This window comes from Salvelinus namaycush, chromosome 24 (assembly GCF_016432855.1).
Source record: "Salvelinus namaycush isolate Seneca chromosome 24, SaNama_1.0, whole genome shotgun sequence".
In the NCBI taxonomy this organism is placed as follows: domain Eukaryota; kingdom Metazoa; phylum Chordata; class Actinopteri; order Salmoniformes; family Salmonidae; genus Salvelinus; species Salvelinus namaycush.
This window is the reverse complement of record NC_052330.1, coordinates 4,290,040-4,314,322: the sequence shown is the minus strand read 5'-3', so window position 1 is coordinate 4,314,322 and position 24,283 is coordinate 4,290,040. Positions and strand designations below refer to the sequence as shown.

The window sequence follows — 24,283 nt, the reverse complement described above, 5'->3', positions numbered from 1 at the left end:
TGTGGCAGGGTCTACAGTCAATCACGGATTACAAAAGGAAAACCAGCCCCGTCGCGGACCAGGATGTCTTGCTCACAAACAGACTAAACAACTTCTTTGCTCGCTTTGAGGACAATACAGTGCCACTGACACGGCCCGCTACCAAAACCTGCGGACTCTCCTTCACTGCAGCCGACGTGAGTAAAACATTAAAACGTGTTAACCCTCGCAAGGCTGCAGCCCCAGACGGCATCCCCAGCCGTGTCCTCAGAGCATGCGCAGACCAGCTGGCTCGTGTGTTTACGGACATATTCAATCAATCCTTATCCCAGTCTGCTGTTCCCACATGCTTCAAGAGGGCCACCATTGTTCCTGTTCCCAAGAAAGCTAAGGTAACTGAGTTAAACGACTACCGCCCCGCAGCACTCACTTCCGTCATCATGAAGTGCTTTGAGAGACTAGTCAAGGACCATGTCACCTCCACCCTACCTGACACCCTAGACCCACTCCAATTTGCTTACCGCCCCAATAGGTCCACAGACGAAGCAATCGCAACCACACTGCCCTAACCCATCTCGACAAGAGGAACACCTATGTGAGAATGCTGTTCATCGACTACAGCTCAGCATTTAACACCATAGTACCCTCCAAACTCGTCATCAAGCTTGAGACCCTGGGTCTCGACCCCGTCCTGTGCAACTGGATACTGGACTTCCTGACGGGCCGCCTCCAGGTGGTGAGGGTAGGTAACAACATCTCCACCCCGCTGATCCTCAACACTGGGGCCCCACAAGGGTGCGTTCTGAGCCCTCTCCTGTACTCCCTGTTCACCCACGACTGCGTGGCCATGCACGCCTCCAACTCAATCATCAAGTTTGCAGACGACACTACAGTGGTAGGCTTGATTACCAACAACGACGAGACGGCCTACAGGGAGGAGGTGAGGGCTCTCGGAGTATGGTGTCAGGAAAATAACCTCACACTCAACGTCAACAAAACAAAGGAGATGATCGTAGACTTCAGGAAACAGCAGAGGGAGCATCCCCCTATCCACATCGACGGGACAGTAGTGGAGAGGGTATTAAGTTTTAAGTTCCTCGGCGTACACATCACGGACAAACTGAAATGGTCCACCCACACAGACAGCGTGGTGAAGAAGGCGAAGCAGCGCCTCTTCAACCTCAGGAGGCTGAAGAAATTCGGCTTGTCACCAAAAGCACTCACAAATTTCTACAGATACACAATCGAGAGCATCCTGTTGGGCTGTATCACCGCCTGGTATGGCAACTGCTCCGCCCACAACCGTAAGGCTCTCCAGAGGGTAGTGAGGTCTGCACAACGCTTCACGAGGGCAAACTACCTGCCCTCCAGGACACCTACACCACCCGATGTCACAGGAAGGCCATAAAGATCATCAAGGACAACAACCACCTGAGCCACTGCCTGTTCTTTACACTTGTGTGTATAAGGTAGTTGTTGTGAAATTATTAGGTTAGATTACTTGTTGGTTATTACTGCATTGTCGGAACTAGAAGCACATGCATTTCGCTACACTCGCATTAACATCTGCTAACCATGTGTATGTGACAAATACAATTTGATTTGATATATCCACATCATTTTCATTATGTGAAGTGCACCAGTCCCTCCTGCAGCAAAGCATACCCACAACATGATGCTGCTTCACGGTTGGGATGGTGTTCTTCGGCTTGCAATCCTCCCCTTTTTGCCTCCAAACATAACGATGGTCATTATGGCCAAACAGTTATATTGTTGTTTAATCAGACCAGAGGACATTTCACCAAAAAGTATGATCTTTGTACCCATGTGCAGTTGCAAACCGTAGTTTGGCTTTTTTATGGCAGTTTTGGTTATGTCGATATAGGACTCGTTTTACTGTGGATATAGATACTTTTGTACCTGTTTCCTCCAGCATTTTCACAAGGTCCTTTGCTGTTGTTCTGGGATGGATTTGCACTTTTCACACAAAAGTACATTCATCTCCTTCCTGAGCGGTATGATGGCTGCGTGGTCCTATGGTGTTTATACTTGTGTACTATTGTTTGTACAGATGAACGTGGCACCTTCAGGCGTTTGGAAATTGCTCCCAAAGATGAACCAGACTTGTGGATGTCTACAATTTTTGTTCTGAGGTCCTGGCTGATTTCTTTTGATTCTCCCATGATGTCAAGCAAAGATGCACTGAGTTTGAAGGTAGGCCTTGAAATACATCCACAGGTACACCTCCAATTGACTCAAAGTATGTCAATTAGCCTATCAGAAGCTTCTAAAGCCATGACATAATTTTCTGGAATTTTTCAAGCTGGGTAGGGGGCAGCATTACGAATTTTGGATGAAAAGCGTGCCCAAATTAAACTGCCTGCTACTCAGCCATAAAAGCCAGAATATGCATATAATTAGATTTGGATAGAAAAGACTCTGAAGTTTCTAAAACTGTTTGAATGATGTCTGTGAGTATAACAGAACTCATATGGCAGGCAAAAACCTGAGAAAACATCCAACCAGGAAGTGGGAAATCTGAGATTTGTAGTTTTTCAACTCTTTTCCTATCAAATACAGTGTCTATGGGGTCATATTGCACTTCCTAAGGCTTCCACTAGATGTCTACAGTCTTTAGAACCTTGTTTGATGCTTCTACTGTGAAGTGGGGGCGAATGAGAGGGGATTGAGTCAGAGGTCTGCCAGAGAGCCACGAGCTGACCATGCGCGTTCACATGAGAGTTTGCTCCCGTTCCATTTGCTTTTCTGAAGACAAAGGAATTCTCCAGTTGGAACATTATTGAAGAATTATGTTAAAAACATCCTAAAGATTGATTCAATACATCGTTTGACATGTTTCTACTGACAGTTACGGAACTTTTTGACATTTTGTCTGCTTTTAGTGAACGCGCTTCGTGACTTTGGATTTGTTTACCAAACGCGCTAACAAAAGTAACTATTTGGACATAAATGATGGACATTGCCGAACAAAATAAAAATTTCTTGTGGAAGTGGGAGTCCATTCCGACGAAGATCAGCAAAGGTAAGTGAAGATTTATAATGCTTTTATGACTTTTGTTGAGTGCATAATATGGCGGCTATATTTGTGTCTTCATAGGGCTCTGAGCGCCGACCTCAGATTATTGCATGGTTTTTGCTTTTTCCGTAAAGCTTTTTTGAAATCTGACACAGCGGTTGCATTAAGGAGAAGTGCATCTAAAATTCCATGCATAACAGTTGTATCTTTTAGCAATGTTTATTATGAGTATTCCTGTAAATTGATGTGGCTCTCTGCAAAATCACAGGATGTTTTGGAACTACTGAACGTAACGCGCCAATGTAAACTCAGATTTTTTTATATAAATATGAACTTTACCGAACAAAACATACATGTATTGTGTAACATGAAATCCTATGAGTGTCATCTGATGAAGATCATCAAAGGTTAGTGATACATTTTATCTATATTTCTGCTTTTTGTGAATCCTCTCTTTGGCTGAAAAAATGGCTGTGTTATTCTGTGAATAGGCACTCACCTAACCTAATCGTTTGGTTTGCTTTCGTCGTAATGCCTTTTTGAAATCGGACACTGTGGCTGGATTTACAACAAGTGTATCTTTAAAATGGTGTAAAATACACGTATGTTTTGAGGAATTTTAATTATGGGATTTCTGTTGTTTTGAATTTGGCGCCCTGCAGTTTCACTGGCTGTTGAAGCGATGTGACGCTAACGTCTGACGTACCCTAGAGAGGTTAAGTGGTTTAAGCGCTAAAGCAAGAAAGCAAATAATAATAAGAGTAAGTGGAATGTCTAGAATTTTCTTGCTTTCAGCAGGCACACTTATGAACACTAAAGGAGAATGTGAGAGATTAATGTGTAGGTGAGACAAGGAAGAGAGCTCACTCTTTCTTCTGGCTCTTCCGGTTGGTTCCGTTGATCATGCGGAGGGCAGTCTGGTACTCCTTTTCGGCCTCCTCCGCTACATGCCTCTGCTCAGCCTGCTCCTCCGCTACAATACAACACAATTTGATTTATTCACAACTTTTTTCAGCCTCGTAAGTGGTGGTAAGTGTGTCTTGTTTTGACGTATGCATGCTGTAAGGGGGAGGGACATAAAAGAGAGCTTTGTTTTTACCACAACAATCAAACGTTGATTCAGTCACAAAGAAAAAAAATTGCTGTCAGCTAAGGTTCACTCAAATGATTGGTCAGTCTAGGCCAATTCCGAATGTGTTCCTCACTGAGCTTACAAGTTTTGTAATAGCTCACAAATGAAGCCAATATATTCACTCACTGAATAATATTAGAATATAACAGTAACTCACTTTTGAGTTTCCTCAAGGTCTGAAATGCCCATGCCGACTTACTCTCACAGAAGCCCCATCTCTTGTCCCTGTCGTAGTCGTAGGTTGTGGCGCACCACAGGCGTTCGTCCCCCCGTCCATCGGTGGTACAGTCCGAGTACTCCTTCCCCAGGAAGAGAAAGGGGAACAGACAGGGCTCCCTATTGGCTGTGCCCCCATTCACCACAGGAACTGCATCAACCAAAAATCACAAATGGCAGGGGAGTTAGTATGTTCAAGCAAAAACACAGACAGAAAGCAGATGGATGATAATAACCGTGTGTGTGTGTGTGTGTGTGTTAAACATGAACAAAAGTACATGAAAGTAAGATCAAATACGAATCATGTAAATTAAAGCTTTAACCATTCTTGTTTAATTCCACTGAATGATGAAAGAAACCCTACAGAACAGTGGCCAAATGATATATACCCTTCACCAGAGTATCGGTGCTACTTTCAGAGAAAACACTGGTGCAAGACTTATTGCTATTTTTATTGACTTGGCCAAAGCTTTTGATTCGGTAGACCATTCCATTCTTGTGGGCCGGCTAAGGAGTATTGGTGTCACTGAGGGGTCTTTGCCCTGGTTTGCCAACTACCTCTCAAATAGTGCAGTGTATAAAGTCAGAACATCTGTCTCAGCCACTGCCTGTCACCACGGCTCAATCCTAGGCCCCACGCTCTTCTCAATTTACATCAACATCATAGCTCAGGCAGTAGGAATCTCTCTCATCCATTTATATGCAGATGATACAGTCTTATACTCAGCTGGCCTCACCCTGGATTTTGTGTTAAACGGTCTACAACAAAGCTTTCTTAGTGTTCAGGGGCAGAATGACAGATTATTACCTTGTCAGCTCTGGGATTCGATCTAGCAACCTTTCGGTTACTGGCCCAACGCTCTAACTACTAGCCTACCTGCCGCCCCAAAAGGTCCCTAAAGCACACACATCCTTGGGTCGCTCGTCTTTTCAGTTCGCCGCAGCTAGCGACTGGAACTAAATGCAACAAACACTCAAACTGGACAGTTTTATCTCAATCTTTTCATTCAAAGACTCAATCATGGACACTATTACTGACAGTTGTTGCTGCTTTACGAGATGAATTGTTGTCTCTACCTTCTTGCCCTTTGTACTGTTGTCTGTGCCCGTTTTTGTCCTGCTACCATGTTGTGCCGCTTACACGTTGTGTTCAAATTAAATCAAACGTTATGTCACGTGCAGAATACAGCAGGAAATGCTTACTTACAAGCCCCTAACGATGCAGTTAAGAAAAACACACACAAAAAAAAGTAACAAATAATTAAAGAGCAGCAATAAAATAACAATAGCGAGGCATACAGGGGGTACCAGGAACAGTGTCAATGTGCGGGGGCACCGGTTAGTCGAGGTAATATGTACATGCAGGTAGTTATTAAAGTGACAATGCATAGATAATAACAGAGTAGCAGCAGCGTAAAAGGGGGGGGGGGGCAATGCTAATAGTCTGGGTAGCCATTTGATTAGATGTTCAGGAGTCTTATGGCTTGGGGATAGAAGCTGTTTAGAAGCTTCTTGAACCTAGACGTGGTGCTCAGGTACCGCTTGCCGTGCGGTAGCAGAGAGAACAGTCTATGACTCAAATGCCTACCCGGACTATTTGCATTGTCCCACCCCCATTTCCACACTGCTGAAACTCTGTTTATTTCCATGCATAGTCACTTTACCTCTACATGTACATATTACCTTAACTACCTCAACTAACCTGTGCCTCCCCACATTGACTCTGTACCGGTAGCCCCTGTATAAAGCCTCGCTACTGTTATTTCATTGTTACTCCTTAATAATATTTTATTTTATTTTTTACTTCAGTTTATTTACTTCAGTTTAAATACTTTAACACATATTATTCTTAAAACTGCATTCTTGATTAAGTGCTTGTAAGTAAGCATTTCACTATAAGGTCAACACCTTTTGTATTCACCTTTTGTATTCATGTGACAAATAAAATTAGATTTGATTCAAGTCCAGGATCCAGTTGCAGAGGAGGTGTTTAGTCCCAGGGTCCTTAGCTTAGTGACGAGCTTTGAGGGCACCAAGGTTGTTGAACGCTGAGCTGTAGTCAATGAAAAGCATTCTCACATAGGTGTTCCTTTTGTCTAGGAGTGAAAGGTCAGTGTGGAGTGCAATAGAGATTGCATCATCTGTGGATCTGTTGGGGCGGTATGCAAATTGGAGTGGGTCTAGGGTTTCTGGGATAATGGTGTTGATGTCAGCCATGACCAGCCTTTCAAAGCACTTCATGGATACAGACGTGAGTGCTACGGGTTGATAGTCATTTAGGCAGGTTACCTTAGTGTTCTTGGGCACAGGGACTATGGTGGTCTGCTTGAAACATGTTGGTATTACAGACTCAGACAGGGAGAGGTTGAAAATGTCAGTGAAGACACCTGCCAGTTGGTCAGCGCATTCTCGGAGCACACGTCCTGGTAATCCATCCGGTCCTGCGGCCTTGTGAATGTTGACCTGTTTAAAAGGTCTTACATCGGCTGCGGAGAGTGTGATCTCACAGTTGCCCGAAACAGCTGATGCTCTCATGCATGTTTCAGTGTTACTTGCCTCAAAGTGAGCATAGAATTAATTTAGCTAATCTGGTAGGCTCGTGTCACTGGGCAGCTCTCGTCTGTGCTTCCCTTTGTAGTCTGTAATAGTTTGCAAGCCCTGCCACATCCGACGAGCATCGGAGCCGGTATAGTACAATTCAATCTTAGTCCTGCTTTGATGCTTTGCCTGTTTCATGGTTCGTTGGAAGGCATAGCAGGATTTCTTATAAGCTTCCAAGTTAGAGTTCCGCTAATTGAAAGCGGCAGCTCTACCTGAAATTGAAAAGTTGCCTGAAATCCATGGCTTCTGGTAGGGGTACAGTCACTGTGGGGGCGACGTCATCGATGCACTTATTGATAAAGCCAGTGACTGATGTGGTGTACTCCTCAATTCAATCGGAAGTGTCCCGGAGCATATTCCAGTCGGTGCTAGCAAAACAGTCCTGTAGCTTAGCATCTGCTTCATCTGACCACTTTAATATCGACCAAGTCACTGGTGCTTCCTGCTTTCATTTGTGCTTGTAAGCAGGAATCAGGATATAATTATGGTCAGATTTGCCAAATGGAGGGCGAGGGAGAGCTTTGTACGTGTCTCTGTGTGTGGAGTAAAAGTGGTCTTGAGTTTATTTCCCTCTGGTTGCACATTTACCATAGTAGTAGAAATTAGGTAAAACAGATTGAAGTTTCCCTGCATTAAAGTCCCCGGCCACTAGGAGCGCCCTCTGGATGAGCGTTTTTCTGTTTGCTTACGGACATATACAGCTCATTGAGTGCGGTCTTAGTGCCAGCATCAGTTTGTGGTGGTAAATAGACAGCTACGAAGAATATAGATGAAAACTCTCTAGGTAGACAGTGTGGTCAACAGCTTATAATGAGATACTCTACCTCAGGCGAGCAAAATCTTTTTGCTCGCCTTCCTAAGATGTCATGCACCAGCTGTTGTTTACAAATATACATAGACCGCCACCCCTTGTCTTACCAGAGGCTGCTGTTCTATCGTGCCGATACAGTGTATAACCTGCCAGCTGTATGTTATTCATGTCGTCGTTCAGCCACGATTCGGTGAAACATAAGATATTACAGTTTTTAATGTCCTGTTGGTAGGATATACGTGCTTGTAGTTCGTACACTTTATTATCCAGCTATTGTACCTTGGCCAATAGTACTGATGGCAAAGGCAGATGAGCCACTCGTCACCGGATCCTCAAAAGGCACCCCGATCTCCATCAGCGATACCTCCGTCTCATTTTTATTTACTTTATTTCACCTTTATTTAACCAGGTAGGCCAGTTGAGAACAAGTTCTCATTTACAACTGCGACCTGGCCAAGACAAAGCAAAGCACTGCGACAAAAACAACACAGAGTTACACAAACAAACGTACAGTCAATAACACAATAGAAAATAAAAATAGAAAAATCTATATACAGTGTGTGCAAATGTAGAAGAGTAGGGAGGTAAGGCAATAAATAGGCCATAGAGGTGAAATAATTACAATTTAGCATTAATACTGGAGTGATAGATGTGCAGATGATGATGTGAAAGTAGAGATAGTGGGGTGAAAAAAAGCAAGAGGTTAAGTAATATGATGGGGATGAGGTACTTGGGTGTGCTATTTACAGATTGGCTGTGTACAGGTACAGTGATCGGTAAGCTGCTCTGACAGCTGATGCTTAAAGTTCGAGAGGGAGATATGTCTCCAGCGTCAGTGATTTTTGCAATTCATTCCAGTCATTGGCAGCAGAGAACTGGAAGGAAAGGCGGCCAAAGGAGGTGTTGGCTTTGGGGATGACCAGTGGAATATACCTGCTGGAGCGAGTGCTACGGGTGGGTGTTGATATGGTGACCAGTGAGCTGAGATAAGGCGGGGCTTTACCTAACAAAGACTTATAGATGACCTGGAGCCAGTGGGTTGGGTGACGGATATGTAGTGAGGGCCAGCCAACGAGAGCATACAGGTCGCAGTGGTGGGTAGTATATGGGGCTTTGGTGACAAAACGGATGGCTCTGTGATAGATTACATCCAGTTTGCTGAGTAGAGTGTTGGGGGTTATTTTGTAAATTACATCGCCGAAGTCAAGGATCGGTAGGATAGTCAGTTTTACGAGGGTATGTTTGGCGGCATGAGTGAAGGAGGCTTTGTGTGAGTCTGGAAGGAGAGTTTACAGTCTAACCAGACACCTAGGTATTTGTAGTTGTCCACATATTCTAAGTCAGAACCGTCCAGAGTAGTGATGCTAGTTGGGCGGGAGGGTGCGGGCACAAATCGGTTGAAGAGCATGCATTTAGTTTTACTAGCATTTAAGAGCAGTTGGAGGCCACGGAAGGAGTGTTGTATGGCATTGAAGCTCGTTTGGAGGTTTGTTAGCACAGTGTCCAAAGAAGGGCCATAGGTATTACATAATGGTGTCGTCTGCGTAGAGGTGGATCAGAGAATCACCAGCAGCAAGAGCGACATCATTAATGTATACAGAGAAAAGAGTCGGCCTGAGAATTTACCCTGTGGCACCCCCATAGAGACTGCCAGAGGTCCGGACAACAGGCCCTCCGATTTTACACACAACTCTGAGAAGTAATTGGTGAACCAGGCGAGGCAATCATTTGAGAAGCCAAGGCTATCGAGTCTGCCGATAAGAATGCAGTGATTGACTGACAGAGTCAAAAGCCTTGGCCAGGTCGATGAAGACGGCTGCACAGCACTGTCTTTTATGGATGGCGGTTATGATATCATTTAGGACCTTGAGCGTGGCTAAGGTGCACCCATGACCAGCTCGGAAACCAGATTGCATAGTGGAGAAGGTATGGTGGGATTCGAAAGGGTCGGTGATCTTTTTATTAACTTGGCTTTCAAAGGTTTTAGAAAGGCAGGACAGAATGGATATAGGTCTATAACAGTTTGGGTCTAGAGTGTCTTCCGCTTTGAAGAGGGGGATGACCGCGGCAGATTTCCAATCTTTGGGGATCTCAGACGATACGAAAGAGGTTGAAAAGGCTAGTAGTAGGGGTTGCAACAATTTTGGCGGATCATTTTAAAAAGAAAGGGTCCAGATTGTCTAGCTCAGCTGATTTTTAGGGATCCAGATTATGCAGTTCAGAACATCAGCTATCTGGATATGGGTGAAGAAGAAGCGGAGGGGTTGGGCAAGTTGCTGCAGGGGGTGCTGAGATGTTGGCCGGGGTAGGGGTAGCCAGGTGGAAAGCATGGCCAGCCGTGGAAAAATGCTTATTGAAATGATTGATTATCGTAGATTTATCGGTGGTGACAGTGTTTCCTATCCTCAGTACAGTGGGCAGCTGGGAGGAGGTGCTCTTATTCTCCACGAACTTTAGTGTCCCAAAACTTTTTGGAATTAGTGCTACAGGATGAAAATTTCTGTTTGAAAAAGCTAGCCTTAGCTTTCCTAACTGACTGAGTATATTGGATCCTGACTTCCTTGAAAAGTTGCATATCGCAGGGGCTATTCAATGCTAATGCAGAACGCCACAGGATGTTTTTGTGCTGGTCAAGGGCAGTCAAGCCTGGGGTGAACCAAGGGCTATATCTGTTCTTAGTTCAACATTTTTTGAATGGAGCATGCTTATTTAAGATGGAGAGGAAAGCACTTTTGAAGAGCAACCAGGCATCCTCTACTGACGGGATGAGGTCAACATCCTTCCAGCATACCCGGTCCAGGTCCATCAGAAAGGCCTGCTCGCAGAAGTGTTTTAGGGAGCGTTAGGCAGTGATGAGGGGTGGTCGTTTGACCGCGGAGCCATTATGCACGCAGGCAATAAGGCAGTGATCGCTGAGATCCTGGTTGAAGACAGCAGAGGTGTATTTAGAGGGCAAATTGGTCAGGATTATATCTAAGAGGGTGCCCATGGTTACGGATTTAAGGTTGTACCTGGTAGGTTCCTTGACACACTCAAACCGGTGCGGCTGGTACCTACTACCATACTCCGTTCAAAGGCACTTAAATATTTTTTTCTTGCCCATTCAAACTCTGAATGACACACACACACACAATGCTTGTCTCAAGGCTTAATAATTCTTCTTTAATTTATCTTCTTCCCTTCATCTACACTGACTGAAGAGAATTTAACAAGTGACATCAATAAGGGATCATAGCTTTAACCTGGTCAGTTGATGTCATGGAAAGAACAGGTTCCTAATGTTTTGTACACGCAGTCTATGTCTAGGGTCCGTTGCAGCTATTAGTTTGCTTTTCGCAAATGTTTAAATACAATCGCATGAAAAAGCCAATGCTGTCATTACTAAATGTGTAACACGATAGGTATTGTAACATGATTTATAGATTTTTTTCAGACTCAAAAAAATTACAACAATAATTTTAATCAGTCGTCTTCCTCAAATGAAGGGGATGATGACAATGTATTTGAGAGGTGGTTTATTTGATTTCAATGGTCTTCAACTCGTGACAGACACTTCATTTAGGATACATGGAGTTGCCCTAAGTTAGACTGCCCCAGAGCAGGTTAGTTCTGAAGGATTCGTTACCATTAAAATGTACCTGTCTAAAAGGTGAGCCACTTTCGTGGTCTATGTTTTCCCAAGTTGAACTCAGAGTTGACTAAAGTTCTCTCGCCAACTCCTCAAACCTGATTCATAGAATAGGGCTTAGGTGTCCGCAAAGGTTAGGTTGCACTTATTTCTCAAATGTTTCCTCAATGTTTTCAGCTAAGATAGTTTACTAAACAGAAACATGTTTAGAGTGACTAAGTCCCAGTTCTGGAGGAGTGAATTTAAGGGTTGCTGAAATCTACTGGGTGAAACTTTCAGTGCATTGCATTCCAGGGTTTTTCTTTATTTTTACTATTTTCTACATTGAAGAATAATAGTGAAGACATCAAAACTATGAAATAACACATATGGAATCATGTAGTTACCCAAAAAGTGTTAAACAACTCCAAATATATTTTATATTTGAGATTCTTCAAAGTGGCCACCCTTTGCCTTGACAGCTTTGCACACTCTTGGCGTTCTCTCAACCAGCTTCATGAGGTAGTCACCTGGAATGCATTTCAATTAACAGGTGTGCATTGCTAAAAGTTAATTTGTGGAATTTCTTTCCTTCTTAATGCGTTTGAGCCAATCAGTTGTGTTGTGACAAGGTAGGGGTGTGTCCTGACCTTCCCTCCTGGGTGAGGATCAGAGAGCCTTGAAGTTGGCCGTTTTATGACGGTCGTAAATACCTTGCAGGAACTCTCTCTCCCCCTCTGCAGAAATGGAAGTAAAAAATCCCTGTGTTACAACAGAGAGATTTTGTAGTACTGTAACATCCAAGATTGGATAAAGAACAATATTTCTGTAATCCAAACATTTGGAATGGTCCGTGGATATAATCATGTCCAACGTTTATTGTTTGGTGATCATTAAAGACGTTATAATGGAAACATTTGTCACTAAGAGCTTTCACAGTATGTATGTCAGATTTACATCTAAATGTTGTGGAACTTATATGATTGAATGTGATTTTAGCCTTCTTAATGAGAGAATGGTTTTTCATATAAAAAAGTTCTACCCAGTCAGTGACCACACGTGAGCGCAGACATTATATTGGCATCATGGAAGGCCTCCTTTTGCCAGAGTGGATAAAACCCCACGTGACGAAATTCAGATTAGACCAAGCAGACTACGGTGTAAGCCGGATACTGACAGCTGTGCCATATAAATTGCAAAATAGTTGGGAAGAGATTTTCGATGTACCCATTCCATGGCACATGATTTATGAATTGATACGCGAAAACAACGCCGGATTCAAAACTTCGAATTTTTCAATTTAAATTATTGTACAAAATTCTTGCAACTAATAGAATGTTATATATATGGGGGATACAATCTTCCCAGCTCTGCAGATTCTGCTGTGAGGAGGCAGAGTCATTAGATCATTTATTTTGGTATTGTCCGTATGTAGCTCGTTTTTGGTCACAGGTCCAGGAATGGTTGAAGAATTGCAACATTTGCGTAGAACTAACGCTACAGATAGCAATACTGGGGGATTTGAAAAGCCATAGTCAATCAATCAATAATATAATAATTATTTTAGCAAAAATGTTTATTTTTAATTTACAATCCGTGGAAGCTATGAGAATAGGAAGATTCAAATCTTTTGTGAAGCATCACAGCACAGTTGAAAAATATATGGCAAATAAAAATCCGAAATGGATGATGTTGGAAGATAGATGGGAAGGGTTGAGTGGAGCTGAAGGGTGGGACTAATAACAAGATAAACAATGTAGGGCATACGGGATCTGTGAAATGTGTATAGGTGCGGAGCTTTTGTGAAATAGCACAGTTACAAGTGGAAATCAAACTGGATGGACAACATAAATAGAGGAAGGACTAAGAACAAACAAGAGAGAACTATTATAAAGTAGACTGTGTCTGTAAAATGTGTATAAGATGTATAAATTGAAGGTAAAAACAGAAATGTTTATCAGTTTACTCCAATTGGGGGATCGGTGGTAGGGTTTGCGGGGAATAATAATAATAATAATAATAAAGGTCTTTAAAAAAGTATGTATTTCTATATAGGTATGTGTATGTATATATGTGCATATGTATGCATACGTGTATGGATATATATATTTACCCCAAAAAATATGGGGGATTGGAAATGATGCAGACAATTACATTGGAAGCAACATTCTTTCCGCAATATTAAGCTGATCCACCCCTAAAAAAAAAAAATTATATATAAAAAAAAAAAGCCGGATATTGCAAATGGTTAGACTCTACCAGACCAGTTACGTGCAGCGCGAGCGGAATACGTCACAAATGGTTAGGAACTCTCGACAAGTGAAGATAAAGACTATACATTCACAGTCTGCAGCTGTATATGTAAAATAGTATAGTAAACTCAACCGAAGAGGAGAAAAGAAGAACATTTCCCTATCAAACTACCATTGGTAGACCTTTGGAAGATTCGTTCTAACAGACACTCTGAGACCAACCTACCACAACTAAAAAGGACATGGTGACCTCTTGTGAACAACCAGACTCACACAACCAGAGAATTCGGAAGAATTTCTCTCCATAGATGGACCGGTTGATTTCAACAGAAAGACGACAAGGACATCCAAGCGTAAATATGTGTTGCATTTCTAAATCCAAATGAGTGGTTGTTAGGGTGCTAAATATCCATATTTACGACGATGGTATTATTCAACTATGTACAATAGTTGAATTCCTTTGTCTCTCATTCTCCTGCTCTTTCTTTCCCCACCCCTTTTCATTGTGTACCAAGCTGTCATGTCGAGTTAGTCCACCAGGGACTTTTCATTGCATTGTAAGTAATCAACGTATAATCTATCCTGTGTGTGTGTTTACGTAATTCTGTGTGATTATTTAGTTAGTAAATAAATAATTAAGCCAATTTGTGTATCGCTGATTCATCATGGAGACTAGAGTTCATGCAGATTTGAAGTCAACCACGTTCAGAATGAGACTGATGAGAAAATAATGATAATTAATGAAGACTGGTATAACGATCTATTTATATCTTTAGAGTTCATTCAGAAAAAGGTAAATCATTAAACAAACTTTTCCCGTGGTGCCCCAAGATTGCTAAGAGTTAAGTGTAACATGAGTAATTTAATCATCGTAATAATTAAACATAGTTAATTGGTTTGATAAAATAATCATCATCGCATTAATGGTACCAACGACACAACGAGGAATCTAAGATAGAATGAGGCCTTTGTTGCATTCAGCCTATATGAAATTGAAAAGCAGATTACATCATTTAAACCCAGATTGTTATACACCATTAGAGTTGTAGACAGGAATTGTTGGTTGTGTGTGTTGCCATTTGAACAATACATAGAGGTTGCCTTCGTGTTGTTTCTCTGACAGTCAGTGTAGAGGTTAAGTACGGAATGCTACGAGCAAGGCCATGCATAGGGGCTGGCCGGCTTAGGTATTCTGAGGAATAGAAGTGTCGGGCCAAATGTGCTATTTGTCTCTTGCGCCTCAGGAGCGAGTAGACTGTCAGTATTAATTTCCTGAGCAGGACATAGGGCCAGCCGATTTAAATTTGAGTAGATATGTCATCTTAACCGAAGCAGGTAATTATCTCTCCATCCCTCGTGTTTCGGTAGCGCGAGTAGAAATACTGTATTTACATGACAGAGGAACTCTGGCTAGAAGGCCAGCATCCCGGAGTCGCCGCTTCACTGTTGACGTTGAGACTGGCGTTTTGCGGGTACTATTTAATGAAGCTGCCAGTTGAGGCCTTGCGAGGTGTCGGTTTCTCAAACTAAACACTCTAATGTACTTGTCTTCTTGCTCAGTTGTGCACCGGGGCCTCCCACTCCTCTTTCTATTCTGGTTAGAGTCAGTTTGCGCTGTTCTGTGAAGGTAGTACACAGTGTTATACGAGATATTCAGTTTGTTGGCAATTTCTCGCATGGAATAGCCTTAATTTCTCAGAACAAGAATAGACTGATGAGTTTCAGAAGAAAGTTCTTTATTTCTGGCCATTTTGAGCCTGTAATCGAACCCACAAATGCTGATGCTCCAGATACTCAACTAGTCTAAAGAAGGCCAGTTTTATTGCTTCTTTAATCAGACAACAGTTTTCAGCTGTGCTAACATAATTGCAAAAGGGCTTTCTCATGATCAATTGGCCTTTTAAAATTATAAACTAACACAACGTGCCATTGGAACACAGGTGTGATGGTTGCTGATAATGGGCCTTTGTTGGCCTATGTAGATATTCCATTAAAATCAGCCGTTTCCAGCTACAAGTCATTTACAACATTAACAGTGTCTACACTGTATTTCTGATCAATTTTATGTTATTTTAATGGATAAAAAAAATTGCTTTTCTTTCAAAAACAAGGACATTTCTAAGTGACCCCAAACTTTTGAACAGTTGTGTGTGTGTTTATAATATATATATATATATATATACACACACACACACACACACACACACACACACACACATATACACCTAAGCTCTAATATGTAGACGTGTTTAGAATTAATCCTCACTTTAGAAAGCTCTGTCCATTTCGTTGTTAGGCTTTGAAACAACATCCACAACGACCATGTTTTCCACTCAGTTTCAACCTGTTGAACTTCTTTCTTCACATGATCATCACAGTGAGGTGAGTTTAAAAAGCAATATACTGGTTTGATGTGATTTTAGATTGCATTTGCATTGACGTCAGTGGTTAGAGCAGGCCTGGGCAAATATTTTCCATGGAGGGCCATATTAGAATATATTTTGCCATTGTGAGCCAGAATCAAATTATAGGAGTGTACATCATGCGTTATGACTGTGTTGACATATCTACTGTAAATCATGTCCAGATATGCTACTTATTTTACTGTTTTAACATGCACAGAAATAAACCACACCCATGTTCTCCTTTTGGTAGGTATTTTCATTATTAAACATGCAATGAACTACACAGAAGGAAAAGGACACTGAATTCAGCACCAATGACAGAACTCTTGTTAACGGGTATGCACAAAAACACAGAGCTCAACATTCAACAGTGAATTCTCTGATGGGCATAGACTTGCGCATTGAAGCCAGGTATAGTTTGACGTCGCTATGCGCAGGATAGCTGAGAGTCAGTAAGAGATGATCTATGCCTCTGCTCAGAAGACATATTCCTATATTTCTCTGCACGATTTGTCTGGAAGTGTCGGGACAAGTTGTCTTTCAAGACAGCGATGCTCTGTTTGCAATAAAGACATATTTCGATGTCCACTCTTGCTGGAATACCCTACATTCATTGTCTACTTTGCTTTTCTTTGAAAAACACATTTTTGCACAATTTCTAGCTAGCTAGTTTTTGTAACTGTGACGTGTGTCTCAGCCTGTCAGTCACTGTCTGTCCTCGTGCAGTTATTTATAAGTGCCTTCAAAATAAATGTCACAAGCGGTGGGAGTTAAATCATTTAACAAAGGCGAGTATTCATTGGGCTTTTAATTTGAATAAGAAATACATTTTTCAAAACTTTACTATCGCAAATTCTTGATGTGATCTGAGCATGATTCCGCGGGCCATACTGAAATCAGGTCGCCAGCCGCAAACTAAGATTGAATCCTACTACGCCGGGTCTGACGCTTGTTAGATGTGGCAGGGCTTGCAAACTATAATGGATTACAAAGGGAAACCCAGCCGCGAGCTGCCCAATGACAAAAGCCTACCAGATGAGCTAGATTCCTATGGTCGCTTTGAGGCAAGCAACACTGAACCATGCATGACAGCACCTCCGTAGCCAATGTGAGTAAGACCTTAAAACAGGTTAGCATTCACAAGGCCAAACATATTACCAGGACATGTACTCTGAGCATGCGCTGACCAGCTGGTAAGTGCCTTCACTGAAATGTTCAACATCTCCTTGACCCAGACTGTAATACCTTTCAAGCAGACCACCATAGTCCCTGTGCCCATGAACGCCAAGGTAACCTGTCTAAATGACTACTGCCCTGTAGCACTCACATCTGTAGCCACGAAATGCCTTGCAACACCATCATCCCAGACACATTACAATTTGCCTACCACCAACAGATCCATAGATGACGCAATCTCTATTGCACTGCCTCTTCCCACCTGGACAAGAGGAACACCTACGTGAGAATGCTTTTCATTGACTACAGCTCAACACCATAGTGCCCTCAAAGCTCATCACTAAGCTCAAGACCCTAGGACTGAAAACCTCCCTCTGCAACTGGATCCTGGACTTCCTGATGGGCTGCCATCAGATGGTGAGGGTAGGCATTAACACATCTGCCACACTGACCCTCAACACAGGGGGGTCCCCTCCTGTACTTTGTTCACCCACAACTGCATAGCCGCGCACGACTCCAACATCAATAAGTTTGCTGACGACACACTGGTGGTTGGCCTGATCACCGACGACGATGAGACAACCTATAGGGAGGAGGTCAGTAACTGTGGCAGTGTGGTGCCAGGACAACAACCTCTCCTTCAACGTCAGCAAGACAAAGGAGCTGATCGTGGACTACAGGAAATGGAGGGCCGAGCATGCCCCCATCCACATCGATGGGTCTGTAGTGGAGTGGGTCGAGAGCTTCAAGTTCCTCGGTGTCTATATCACAAAGGAATGATCATGGTACCCACACACAGCTGCACCATTGAGAGCATCTTGACTGACTGCAACACCGCTTGGTATGGCAACTGCTTGGCATCCGACCACAAGGCGATACAGAGGGTAGTACATATAGCCCAGTACATCACTGGAGCCGAGCTCCCTGCAATCCAGGACTTCTATACCAGGCGGTGTCAATGGAAGGCCCTACCGATTCAGAAAGTCTGGAACCAGCAGGACCCTGAAAAGCTTCTACCACCAAGCCATAAGAATGCTAAATAGTTAGTCTGGGTAGCTATTGGTTATCTGCATTGACCCTACTGCACAAACTCTTTTGACTCACACACACCCACACACCAATAACACACGCACATTGACGCCAAACACATTCACAAACACACTTTCCATATACACTGCTGCTACTGTTTACTATCTATCCTGTTGCTTAGTCACTCTATCCCTACTGATATGTACATATCTCCCTCAATTACCTCGTACCCCTGCACGTCGACTTGGTACTGGTACCCAGTGTATATAACTAAGTTATCGTTACTCATTGTTTATTTATTCCTTGTGTTATTATCTTTCAATAACTTCAGTTTTCTCCTCTCTAGATTGTTGGGAAGGGCCCGTAAGTAAGCCTTTCACTGTAAAGTCTACCCTAGAGCTTCCATTAGATGGACATTGCCCGACTTTTGGGTCGATAAAAAATAAATGAAAAGCTGATCAAACTTTTGCTGGCTAAAATGACCAGGATGCATTTTTTAAATACCAGTCGATGGAAATACATTTGACCATCATGCTTATTGGTCTACAGGTAAATTTGCGTAATTGAGTGAAATTAAATTGGCCTGTGTTTATTTTCATTAGTCATCATGCATCTTACTTATCCAACACAAAATCTGCAAATAATGTTTCCACTCCGAGAATTACAAAGGTAAATGAATAATAAATGCATTAACAGAAATTAATGTAACCAAATGATGGGGATTAACAGTATTGATTGATTTTTTTCTTTAAAGGGCAAACCATTCACACAATGAAACAATTAATGAGCAAGAACTGCCGGGAGACAGCCATTCTGGAGAGACTTGCCTATATGTATATATATATATATATTGCCTACATCTTCGCGACACACCTCTCCCCTTCTTCTCAACATTTTAAACTATAGTAACATCATCTTTACACATATTTTAGATGCTTTTCACTGACAGCAGTAACTCAATAATCAGCTAGGCCTATTGCCACGCACGCTGACCAAACTGCGGGCTTCCCAAACGAGCATGTGATTTGAAACAATCCACAGCTATTTATTTTAAAGAAGCTAATGATCTTCCATTCCTCTGTGGCTAAGTCATGCTTTCTGGTGAAGAATTTATGATTTTAATTATTTTTGAATAATTTTGGCAAATGTATTTCCATTTACTTCCCTATTGGACCCACCGCTGGTGCCATTTCTCTCGTTTTATTGGTTTTCATATCAACTTTCTTTTGTTGTCCAGAAGCCAAAGGCACAATCCTAGTCATATTAGCAACCCATCCTAGTTGTTGCATCTTTAGATCTCTAAGTTTCTAACAGAGATATCTGTCACATATGGGACTGATATCAGGTGTGCTGTTTAGTATGGTATTTTCCTGCGAATTGCATTTTGGCAAATGTTTGGAAATGACGTTTTATTGGCTGCTTTATTACATGAGTTAAGATCCATTACCATAATCTAAATGGGATTTCTGTCATTCTGAGCACAGTGGGTGGACTCCCTAACCCTTTTCCTTTCCTAATAGGTTATGCAACCAATGTAAACTCAGGGGGGAAAAAGAAATGTCCCTTTTTCAGGACCTGTCTTTCAAAGATAATTCGTAAAAATCCAAATAACTTCACAGATCTTCATTGTAAAGAGTTTAAACACTGTTTCCCATGCTTGTTTAATGAACCATAAACAATGAATGAACATGCATCTGTGGAACGGTCGTTAAGACACTAACAGCTTAGACGGTTAGGCAATTAAGGTCACAGTTATGAAAACTTAGGACACTAAAGAGGCCTTTCTACTGACTCTGAAAAACACCAAAAGAAAGATGCCCAGGGTCCCTCTGCGTGAACGTGCTTTGGGCATGCTGCAAGTAGGCATGCAATAACTTGCAATGTCCGTACTGTGAGATGCCTAAGACAGGACGGACAGCTGATTGTCCTCGCAGTGGCAGACCACGTGTAACACCTGCACAGGATCGGTACATCCGAACATCACACCTGCGGGACAGGTACAGGATGGCAACAACAACTGCCCAAGTTACACCAGGAACGCACAATCCCTCCATCAGAGCTCAGACTGTACGCAGTAGGCTGAGAGAGGCTGGACTGAGGGCTTGTAGGCCTGTTGTATGGCAGGTCCTCACCAGACATCACCGGCAACAATGTCGCCTATGGGCACTAACCCACCGTCGCTGGACCAGACAGGGCTGGCAAAAAGTGCTCTTTACTGACGAGTCGCGGTTTTGTCTCACCAGGGGTGATGGGCGGATTCGCGTTTATCGTCAAAGGAATGAGCGTTACACCGAGGCCTGTACTCTGGAGCAGGATTGATTGAGGTGGAGGATCAGTCATGGTCTGGGGCGGTGTGTCCCAGCATCATCGGACTGAGCTTGTTGTCATTGCAGGTAATCTCAACGCTGTGCGTTACAGGGAAGACATTCTCCTCCCTCATGTGGTACCCTTCCTGCTGGCTCATCCTGACATGACCCTCCAGCATGACAATGCCACCAGCCATACTGCTTGTTCTGTGGGTGATTTCCTGCAAGACAGGAATGTCAGTGTTCTGCCATGGCCGGCGAAGAGCCCGGATCTCAATCCCATTGAGCATGTCTGGGACCTGTTGGATCGGAGGGTGAGGGCTAGGGCCATTCCCCCCAGGAATGTCCAGGAACTTGCAGATGCCTTGGTAGAAGAGTGGGATAACATCTTACAGCAAGAACTGGCAAATCTGGTGCAGTCCATGAGAAGGAGATGCACTGCAGTACTTAATTCAGCTGGTGGCCACACCAGATACTGAATGTTACTTTTGATTTGACCCCCCCTTTGTTCAGGGACACATTATTCCATTTCTGTTAGTCACATGTCTGTGGAACTTGTTCAGTTTATGTCTCAGTTGTTGAATGTTCATACAAATATTTACACATGTTAAGTTTGCTGAAAATAAATGCAATTGACAGTGAGAGAAGTTTGTTTTTTTGCTGAGTTTATATGGGTCCGGTAATTTTCTCAAACGGCCGGTAAATAAACATCTTCCCGGTCACATTGTTTAGCGCCATATTTTCCTAACGGAAAATTTGATTTGAAATCAAAAATGCATGACAACAGGAGGAAGCAACAGTATCATTTACAACATCATTTTTCAATATGATTCTACGAAATCAGGTAAACGACTGAATGAGCCCCAAAACGTGCTATGATTTATTGATTTTGATGATATTAGTGAAATCGTGAAAATGAGTTTGTCCTGGCTGTCCTTACTCTCTTTGGGCCTTTCCTCAACGGGAGGAGGTTGGGTGGGAAAGTCCTCCTTCTCTTCCCCCTCTTGCCCATCCTCCTGGACCCCACCATCAGGTCTTCTCTCCCCCTCATGCTGCGGGGCCTCCCTGGGGGAAGTCACCATTCCTGCTACAATCCTGGAAGCTACTGGGTCCTCTTCCTCCTCAGAATTGGGGTCATGGTAAGACTAGAGGGGGGAAACGACCAACATGAGATGGTGGAGGAGAAACAAAGGCATTCTAAGTCACGTCATGTTACGTGATGAAATATAACTTATTCTATTGTCATTAGCTTGATGGTTAGTGGGTGAGTGTAACGCCATCGCTACACAAATCCACTTTGGTCAGTTCTTTGCTAAACAACCATACCATGAGACATCAATGTCTTCATCACTGGAAAAGATAAATGGTTGAGATTGATATCATTTAAAAGCTTATAAAAAGGGTTGTCAAACAATTGTATTTTTTTAATACACATTTTCACTTTAACCATCAACTCAAATGATTTTCATATTCACAGATGTTGCAGCTTACATCATCTGAGGTTGTCGTGTTGTGCCCACCATCAGTTGAGACATGATCTGGAATACAGGGTGGGTGTCATGTTTTGGCTGATAAATGTACTAACATGGGAATACAATTGAAATGTCTACTTCCAAATGGTACCATAAAGATGGTTAGAGGTCCAGATATCAGGGAATGTTGACGAATGGGAATATCTGTTTTAAATTATACTGTCAATCCTCCATAGAAAACCTATTTAAATCATAGAAATATAGATAGTCGAATAGACATGACAATATGAGTTGACATTCAACGGTGGGTGGACCATTGGCCATCTTTGTGGTAGTAATTAGAAGTTACAATTTCAATAGTGTACCTGATACACCGCAGTCGTCTGATGGGATAGGTCCATTCTATTGCTATGATTGAAATGACACCCACCCTGTATTCAAGAGCATGTTGTCTCACCCGATGGCAGGCACAACACAAAAAACTTCGATGACAAAATAGGATCTCAGCTACAACATACGCAAATGAGAAGTTCGCGTTTTTAGATAGACGTTAAAGGTTAAATCAAATGACAATTCTTATGACTTAAAGATGGTTGTCACACTTTCATACACTGTTTGTAACCCTTTACATGGTATCAAACTCAAGCGTTTATCTTTTCCAGTGATCAAGACATGGATGTCTAATGGTAAGGTATGTAAAATTAGTCATTCAGGTCCATGTTTAGGCAAAAAATGTAAAAAGTTCCATTCGGCCCACTTCTTCTATGAGCAAAACAAGTTTTGTTTAAAACAAAAGGCATGCTGTCAAAAAGAGATTGAATTCAAATGGATTAACCCCTTTGACTGGGCTGAGCGGGAGCTGACCTCCCGTAGGGGTTGGACCGCCAAGAGACCAGAGTTGGCTAATTGGGATGTAGGGTTTGCGCATAGCCTGAAGGTAGCAGTTCTCATTGCTGCTCAGTAGGCAAGCACCACGGATGTAATGATGTGAGCTTTGACTGGAAGCCAGTGGAGTGCACGGAGGAGCGACATGAGGGGTGACATGAGAGAATTTAGGAAGGCTGACACCAGATAGGCTGCAACGTTCTGGATAAGTTACATGGATTTGAAGGAACAAGTGGGAAGCCCATCCAACAGAGACTTGCAGTAATCCAGACGGGATATGACGAGTGCCTGGAATAGGACCCGCGGCCCTTCCTGTGTGAGGCAAGGTTGTACTCTGATGTTTGCAGAGAACAATAGGGTGTTGTCCAGGGTCACATCAAGGTTCTTTGTACTCTGGGAAGGGGACACCGTGGAGTTGTCGACCGTAATGGAGAGGTCTTGGAGAGGGCAGGCCTTCCCCGGGAGGAAGAGCAGCTAAGTCTTGTCGAGGTTAAGCTTGAGGTGGTGGGCTGACACCCAAGCTGAGAAATCTGACAGGCACTGAGAGATGCGTGTCGCCACCTGGGAGTCAGAAGGGGGGAATGAGAAAAGTAGTTGAGTGTCATCCGCATAATGATAGGAGAGACCATGAGAGTATGTGACAGAGCTGAGTGACTTGGTGTATAGAGAAAAGAGGAGAGGGCCTAAAACCAGATCAGGAGCAACCCGCCAGGTAGGATGCATTCCAAGTGCGTGGAGAGCCTGAGACGCCCAGCTCTGAGAGGGTCGAGAGGAGGATCTGGTGGGTCACAGTGTCGAATGCAGCGGATAGATCTAGGAGGATGAGAACAGAGAGAGATTCAGCTTTGGCAGAGCGGAGAGTGGTCAGGGATGAGTTGATGAGGGAAGTGAGGAATGGGAGGTCTCCAGAGATAGTCTGGAGAAGGGAAGAGGGGATGGGGTTGAGTGGACCAGTTGTCGGGCGGCTTGACATCAAGTCGCAGAATTTCATCTGGAGAGAGGGGAGAAAGAGGTCAAGGCGTAGGGTAGTTCTGTGTGAGTGGGACCAGTGGCTTTAGTAGGCTGAGTGAATGAGGATGGAATGTCGTCAACCTTTTTTTTTTTTAAGTTGACAAAGTCATCTGCAGAGAGGGAGGAGGTAGGGGGAGGAGGATTAAGGACGGAGGAGGTGTCGAATAGTTTCCCAGGGTTTGAGGCCGAGGCTTGGAATTTAGAGTGATAGAAAGCAGCTTCAGCAAAGGATACACAAGAGTAGAGTGGAAGGATGATAGGTCGTCTAGAAAGTTTCGTTTTCCTACATTTTTGCTCAGCTGCCTGCAGCCCTGTTCCGTGAGTCACTCAGCCAAAGAGCAGAAGGGGAGGGTCGAGCCGGCCG

General features: G+C 43.1%; 1 protein-coding gene across 7 annotated transcripts in view; it reads right to left on the bottom strand.

The window, feature by feature from the left end:
• The window catches only part of LOC120019612 (protein sel-1 homolog 1-like), a 55,281-nt gene that overhangs the window by 27,336 nt on the left and 3,662 nt on the right, over positions 1–24,283 (bottom strand). For 4 of the 7 annotated variants that reach the window (XM_038962961.1, XM_038962960.1, XM_038962956.1 and 1 more), the window contains exons 3-5: positions 21,492–21,696; positions 4,348–4,515; positions 3,884–3,989 (exon numbers count right to left, since the gene is read on the bottom strand). In XM_038962961.1, coding sequence (XP_038818889.1) covers positions 3,884–3,989; positions 4,348–4,515; positions 21,492–21,696 — 479 coding nt within the window. Of the gene's footprint in view, positions 1–3,883; positions 3,990–4,347; positions 4,516–8,055; positions 8,167–21,491; positions 21,697–22,887; positions 23,722–24,283 lie in introns of those variants that run through there. The other 3 variants (XM_038962957.1, XM_038962958.1, XM_038962959.1) reach the window with 3 other exon arrangements.